This window comes from Pseudophryne corroboree, chromosome 7, assembly GCF_028390025.1.
Source record: "Pseudophryne corroboree isolate aPseCor3 chromosome 7, aPseCor3.hap2, whole genome shotgun sequence".
NCBI classification, from domain to species: Eukaryota; Metazoa; Chordata; class Amphibia; order Anura; family Myobatrachidae; genus Pseudophryne; species Pseudophryne corroboree.
This window is the reverse complement of record NC_086450.1, coordinates 226,336,329-226,344,303: the sequence shown is the minus strand read 5'-3', so window position 1 is coordinate 226,344,303 and position 7,975 is coordinate 226,336,329. Positions and strand designations below refer to the sequence as shown.

General features: G+C 40.6%; 1 protein-coding gene across 1 annotated transcript; it reads left to right on the top strand.

Annotated features, from left to right (window-relative positions):
• Positions 1-1,155: 1,155 nt before the first annotated feature.
• Positions 1,156-6,443, top strand: LOC134944111 (fibrinogen-like protein 1-like protein). Its single transcript, XM_063932682.1, has 2 exons — positions 1,156-1,183; positions 5,696-6,443. Exons 1-2 carry the CDS (start codon positions 1,156-1,158, stop codon positions 6,394-6,396), a joined length of 729 nt encoding a protein of 242 aa, XP_063788752.1. The 3' UTR covers positions 6,397-6,443.
• The last annotated feature ends 1,532 nt before the right edge of the window (positions 6,444-7,975 follow it).

The window sequence follows — 7,975 nt, the reverse complement described above, 5'->3', positions numbered from 1 at the left end:
CTTTTAAGAATGGCATCAATGTGTTTGATGCTCTTCTTCCCTTCTCTCCCTACAACAATCTCTATAGGTGAACTCGTTTCCATATTACTCCCTTTCCCTCCCATTGGGGTAATTAAGCCCTATGGGTGTGGCCGTATCCACTTGCGGCGAAGAGGGATATATCTAGTTGTGCGAGAAGTTAACTATGTATCACTGGCTTAGGCTTTGTCTGGACACACACTTTTCTCTCCTTTTTCTGTTTCTTCTGAAAATTAACTTAACTTGTCTGACTGTAACCTATCACATGTACAATACATGCAATCTAAACACCATATTCAATCTTCTAACGTTTCTGAAAACTTGTTGGACACACTGCTGGTATTTTAAAATGATCAATAGGTTCATCAGCTAAGCATAAAGGATATGGTTCATTTCTATGCACTGACAACAATTGAGCATTTAAATGACATCCCACAATAATCACAATTCTGTAAAAAACACTTTTCCTATGCTGAGATGTTTATCTATGTTGCAAAAAAATTCACTGGTTAATTTTGCATAAAGTTTCAATCAAGGTACTCCTTTGTACCATAACACAACACTGGTTTCTCTGCGGGCTCATGTGCTAATAAAGCATAAAAATTCGAATCAGTCTTTCAACCACATTAGACTTGTACAACATATGACACTTATTTGATCAATTGTAAAGGCTAGGTTTGGACTGTCTCATAATTCACCCAGAGGCTTCCATTGACAAGTGACAGGACAAGTCTCTAATAACAGATGCCAAGGGCCGTCTTTGATGATCTTATGGACTAACCACCTTTATACACTTTACACTTATTTTTTTATACTTAAAACAGACAGTTTAACAGACAGGTTACGTGACACAGACAAGACAGTAAGCTGTTCATTGAGGCAGTAACCGTGGGCCGGTGATATCCCAAATTCCAGCTAAACAAACAGACCCGTGAAGGCCGGTCCAAACATTCATACACATATACAACACATAAACATATAAACAACAACAAGCAATACGCCTTATTTGCTTTAAGCTGCAACAAGCAATACGCCTCATCTGCTTTAAGCTGTAACAAGCAATACGCCTTTAAGCTAAGCAATACAACATAATTCAGTAAGTCTAGGGGATGTGTGACAAGATAATCGGGTACTATGATGACGGTCAAAAAGGACATTAATGAAAGTTGGAGGAATTATCCTTTCAGCTATACTGGATAAAGTCTGTGCAAACATAGCCCAAGGTGGATCAACCTGCACCTGAATCTGCCTTGTATTTTTCAAGAACCCCTGGTGAAAGGTAAAACAATTTGCACACAAACCATCCTGAACCAGATCCTGAGAGGATAACACAGCTTTGCAAGACAAACATGATATGAGTGTTGGTGTTGCAGTGAGTGTATCTTCCTCACCTTTGCCGCTCTTAGACATGATAAATAATCAACACTTCCACAGTGTACAGTAATACACAATTTGTGACTGTAATCACTTTAAGCTTTTTAAAATTACATACAATCCGACTCTACCCATGCACCAGCATTGAGGATCAGAATAGAACAAAACTGACAGACTATAGTAAAGTCAGCAATCACACTAGCAGTCACATGTTATACATTAGTATAATAAGCAATATGAGCACATCATCAACTACAACTACATTTCAAATATGTAGGAGAACATATTAAAACAGATCTACTGTATTCAGACGCATTGCGAAAGAAACAACAGTAAATGTACATAGTGTTCATTCTAGCACCCTGCTCCTCTCACAACCCGTGCAGTTCCTCCTTTCTGCATGGGGTGTCGCTCTCTGCTCTGGTGCTTCTAGCCGACTCCAGTCTGTATCTCAGCTCTGAGCTATAGATCAGCATGTGCTAGAAGCATCCGAAGCGGAGAGCGACACCCCAGGTTGGAAAGAAGAACTGCACAGGTTATGAGAGGTGCAGTGTGCTAGAATGAACACTAGTATACAGACTCATATGCAATAGGCACTTATCTAACTATTCAAATTCAAAAAGGTAGAGATTTAGGGGGTCATTCCGAGTCGATCGCTCGCTAGCAGTTTTTAGCAGACGTGCAAATGCTATGCCGATGCCCACTGTGAGTGTATTTTAGCTTAGCAGAAGTGCGTACGGTTGTATCGCAGAGCGCCTGCAAAAATTTTTAGTGTCGTTTCAGAGTAGCTCAAAACCTACTCAGCACTTGCGATCACTTCAGACTATTCAGTTCCGGATTTGACGTCACCCACCCACCCAGCGTTTGCCCAGCCATGCCTGCGTTTTCCCTGGTACACCTGCGTTTTTCCAAACACTCCCTGAAAATGGTCAGTTGCCACCCAGAAACACCCACTTCATGTCAATCACTCTGCGGCAACCAGTGCGACTGATATGCATCGCTAGACCCTGTGCAAAACTGCATCATTCGTTGTGCCCGTACGTCGCATGTGCGCATTGTGCCGCATGCGCAGAATTGCAGTTTTTTTGCCTGATCCCTGCGCTGAAAACAAATGCAGCTAGCGATCAATTCGGAATGACCCCCCCTAGTGCTGTATTACCCGTATTCAGTAGAGTGGGATACAGGGAGACTCACCTCGCTTCCAGGACCGATCAATACATTAGCGAACACTGAGTGGACCCGGACGCTACTAGTGTACACTGCCGCTCCATGAAACTATAGTGAACACAAACGCTCAGTGAACACAGATGCACCAGTCACACAGCCGCCTATGCTGCGACTGGGTCCCCTTTGTCTACTGCATCTGAGACGGAAGTGGGAAACAGTTCATGGTGGGAGTGTCGCAGGAAACTGGTCATGAACCGGGGGGAAGGGCGACCAGGAGAGCGTCTGACTCTCCACTGCTGACATCAACCCTAGGAATTGCGGCATCATACTATTCCTGGAGCCTATTATCCCTAAGGCCTAGCGCTAGTGCACCTGAGGTGGCAGCCGTGTCAGCGACTGTTTGGTAGTCTCCTCACAAAACAGTGTGGCTGTGTCTGTATTCCCTTTCTAAGTGAAACTGATGCCTTACCTTCTCCCCATGCTCCGGCCACAGCCTGGTAACGTTTGCTGGACCTGCTAGTATATCCGACACAGACGCCTGCCGAAACAGCACTGTACTCGTGGGTAAGCGTTGTCGCTACCCGGCGGAGAGTTGTTGGAGCGACTCTTTCTAAGGTAAGTATAAGATGCTGTTTAGAAAGATTGCTCAGAAAAATAGTAAGACTATAAAAATAGAATAAGAAAGCTTAGTGCTGCTAAAAACCAGTGGCCCTCTGACCATGGTCTGGCTCCTGCTGCACCAAACAAAAATCTGATTTGCCTGAGCCAGGAGGCGGGGATATATGGACGGCCGGGAGGCCGGAAAGCTTTGCTGGGAGGCCGGAAAGCTTTGACCGATTGGTGCAAATCCACTGTCGCTTCATCATATCCCATTGTTATCCTGTGGATAACCTGTGGACCCTGCCAGAGAAAGGTTGGACATATACCGAGATATACTGCTTATCCTATCCTCCCGCTATGAGAGGTAGCAGCATCCTTAGAATCACTTCTAAGCTGGACTTTATACTGTTGTATGTAAGCGATTAGTATTTTAAGGGATATATATATATATATATATATATATATATATATATACATACATTAGATTTTTTATCTATAAGAGTACCCGGGTCACTCTATAATTTATAGGGGTGGTCTTCAGTTTGCCGGCTGTCGGGATCCCGGCGCACAGTATACCGGTGCCGGAATCCCGACAGCCGGCATACCGACACTTTATCTCCCTCTTGGGGGTCCACGACTCCCCTGGAGGGAGAATAAATAGCGTGGGGCACGTAGCACGCCACCTTGCCCACAGCGTGGCGAGCGCAGCGAGCCTGCAAGGGGCTTATTTGCGTTCACCACGCTGTCGGTATGCCGGCGATCGGGATTCCGGCGCCGGTATGCTGGTCGCTGGGAGCCCGGCCGCTGGCATACAATACTACACCCATTTATAGTGTACACTCATTTTCTGTGAAGGAAATTTTTTTTGTATTTGCATGCATAAATATTGTATAGGCTTGGAGGGGAATTTAGTGAATGATATGGATGCTATGTGCTTATTGACATATATAAATGTGTGATATTCATATTATTCTGTCTTATTAAAATTTATTACACTTACCATCCATTGGATTCACTGGAAGCTGACTCAGGAGAACTAAAAGGAAAGCAGGTATATTAGTAAAATAAAGGAGTAAGGCTGTAATAATATAAACTTAAATAGATAGTCCCTTGGTAATACAATAGGCTTACCCAATCGAGCCTAAAATAATAAAATAGCTTGGGTGCAGGCACATAGACAGTAGCAGCTCACATAGTAAAGGGTTACAAAAGTAAAGATGATTTTCTTGAATCTTATGTATATAAACATGGACATTTGTTTAGGTGCCAAACTGTCAAGTAAAACATTAACTCTTCCCAGTATGTTATAGCTATTGAGAGAATGGTAGTTGCTCAGTCAATTTAATGGCCCATCATAGGTGCATTTAAAGGAGGGCTTAATCTAGACAAGAAAAACTAAACAAATTCAACCAGCACAATTCAATGTCCCAGCAAAATATAATTAAATCCTACATAATAATAGAAATGCAGAGTTCTCAGTTACATACTTTTGCAAACATATGGTAACTCACCAGCCATGGCAAGGTGTCTCTGCTATGGTGGTCTTACACTACATGATAATAACATGATGCCTCCATGTCAGCTAGAACTCACTTTAGAAATACACAATTGTATGTCTCAAAGTGGCACTATTATCATGTAGTGTAGGACCACCAGAGCAGAGATGACTTGTTGTAGCTGGTGGCTGACCATATGTTTGCAAATATATAGAGATCTCTGCATTTCTGTTATTATGTTGGATTAAATCTCTTTTACTGGTCCATTGCAATGTGCTGGAGGAATCTGTTTTGTTTTTTCTTGTCAAGTCACCAATACGTTATGGCTTCAACACTATCTCCTGTAGTGGATTAACAAAGTAATTGAACTCTTACTATACATCCTAATTTACTTTGCAATTATCAAAAGTTTCTTCGTTGCATCTGAAAATTCACATACATTTTTTCAAAATAAAAGTATTTTCAAATTAAGATGCATTTTAAATTATAATATAAACGTAACAATATAACCCAATAACGTATTCCTCATTTCCACGTATGCATTTTAAAGGGGCACAACATTAAAATTACAAAGTATACTATACTGCTACTACAGTGAAATAATATATTTTTAAGTTGGTCATAGTTATATATTAAAAGTGGAAAGAAAAATGTAAGTATGAATAGGATAAACTCTTATACTAACAGGGTTCTCCTGTAAACCTGGCTTTGCAATTCAGACTAGGCAGCTGCTGGTGTCAGTGACCCTAGTAATTACAGAGATGCTTAAGGACCAAAAAGTTAAATGGACTGTTGAGTGAACCTGAAAAGATTGTAGTCTGTGGAACTGTATAATAGTAAAGTAATTATGAGGCAGTTTACAATGACATCAGACAAGTGACAGCATATGTAAACAAGCAGTTGTTAGCATTAGCATTCGTTAGCATTCTGACTTTAATCATTGAATTAGTAAATCTTAAAAACTAATATAAATACTATGTTGAAAATTTTTGGTCAAAATAATGTGTAATGAATAAATTGTCTTGTTTTATTCCTCACAGAACTTGTGGCAAAAGATTGCAAAGCAGCTTATCTAAATAATAAGAGAACAAGTGGACTCTATGTGGTCTGGCCCAAAGACTCCCCCCCATTGGTGGTATATTGTGACCTCAGTCCTCAGGGTGGTGGCTGGACTGTCCTGCAAAGGAACACACAGCAGAACAAGGAGTTATTTGGATCACAGGACTGGAAGGCCTACAGAAATGGGTTTGGTAATCTTATGGGGAATCACTGGCTGGGCAATGAGTTAATTTATCACCTCACCAGACAGAATGCCTTCACAGTCAGGTTTCTACTAGTCGATAGTCTAGGTGATCGCCACTATGCAGACTACTCTAGCTTCTGGGTGGACAGTGAGGATAGCAGCTATACTCTGAGGTTAGGAGACTACTCTGGTAACGCCGGGGATGCATTGACCATCATGAATGAGACAGGGACACATGATAACATGAAGTTCTCCACAACAGACATGGACAATGACAGGTGGTACAAGAACTGTGCCGAAGTATTACAGGGAGGATGGTGGTTTGACAGCTGTCGCTCTGCGCTCCTTAATACTGACCAAACTATTTACTGGGGAGGTTTATGTGATGAAACCAACCCCTGCGTGGCTACTAGTATCCTGGTCAAGCCAGGAAACAAGAATTGCTCCCCTATGCCACTGCCAGGAGCCGGAGAATATTATCCAATTCATTATAGCTAGTTGGTGTCTTACTTAGCCACCACAGCACATATCACCTTAAGATACTCAGCACAATCAATTATAACTGTTAAAAAAAATCCTATGTGTTGATTTGCGCTATCTAAGATTATTGTGTAACTGTTCAATAAAAATTTATCCTAAAAAAGTGATCTAAGTCCATACTTTCACTGGTTTTATATATGTGCCATACTGTATGTACCACAATATTCAATAAAGTCATAATATACTTATGTTTAATTAAAGAAAATGTTTGGGGCTATATTTTAACTTGTGGGGAACATGGCTGCTACTTTACAGTAACCCAAAATAGAGTAGATCCCTATAGGGGCCCATCCTTTTCTGGTGTACTGTGACCCTATCTATCCTGCCTTTTGGGCAAAAAGCAAAAAGGAACCTTCTAGTGCAGCACTAATCTGTGTAATATACAATTATAGTGTGATAAATTCAAAAAAATTGTTAATAACACGTTTGTCCCCATAGCAAAAATTCACAAAAACTTTCTCATTTGAACAATATATGAGCAATTCCAAAGATGGGATATCTGTCTCATATTTAATGTGAATGTCACACAACTTCAATGAAAGATGTCAGCTCAAAGAAGGTTAGGGACAACCATATTGGAATATGAGAAAAGGTAATGTCAGCCTGAAATGATGCAGCAGTGACAAGCTATATAAACAAACATCTGTTCAAGCATTATTCCCTGGAGTACTCTCTCTCTATCTCTCTCTCTCTCTCTCTCTATATATATATATATATATATATATATATATATACACTGTATATATTAGCGTTTGCCCGTGGCTTCATTCACGTGGATGTCTTCCGAAATATGTATTTTTTTTCATCTCCATACCTCATAAACAGTCCCTAGAAGCATATTTCTTCCCCCCCCCCAAAAAAAAAAAATAATAATAAAAAAAAAATAAAAAAAAAAAATATATATATATATATATATATATACATCGAGGTAATCCATACCTCAGTTTCATTCTAGGTCACTAAGCTATTGAATAGTGAAAATACCATCCAAATTCATCCAGTGGATTGTGCATGGTGCCGGAATTAATAAACAAACAATAATTACAACTTTATTTTTATATATATATATATATATATATATATATATATATATATTTCTTTATCCATGCCATATCTGGCATGGATAAAGAACAGCAGGGTGTGGTTGGAAAGAATTCAGGCCAGGTATTAGGTGTGGTCAAGTCTGAAGCAGCAAGCCTGATTGCAGACACCTGGCAGGTTGTTTTAAAAAGGTATCAGAAACAAGAGACAGGGCTCCTTATGCTGGACAAGCTGACCAGGTGATAGACCAGGAAGTGGTTAGTGTTAGGTGTTCTGGAACTTACTGGTCTCTGAAAGATTCTGCACCGTTTGTAAAGACCTGCTATAACCAGGGTCGTCTTTTTGTATGGGATCAATGGGCAGTTGCCTAAGGATCCCAGGAGTAAAAGAGCTGAGGATGCCCTTTTTCCAGGGGTACCAGATTTTTGAAAATCGGCCCTGGGATACTGGAGATATCCAACTTCAAAGAAGTGGTCCCTATCTGAACCTGTTAATT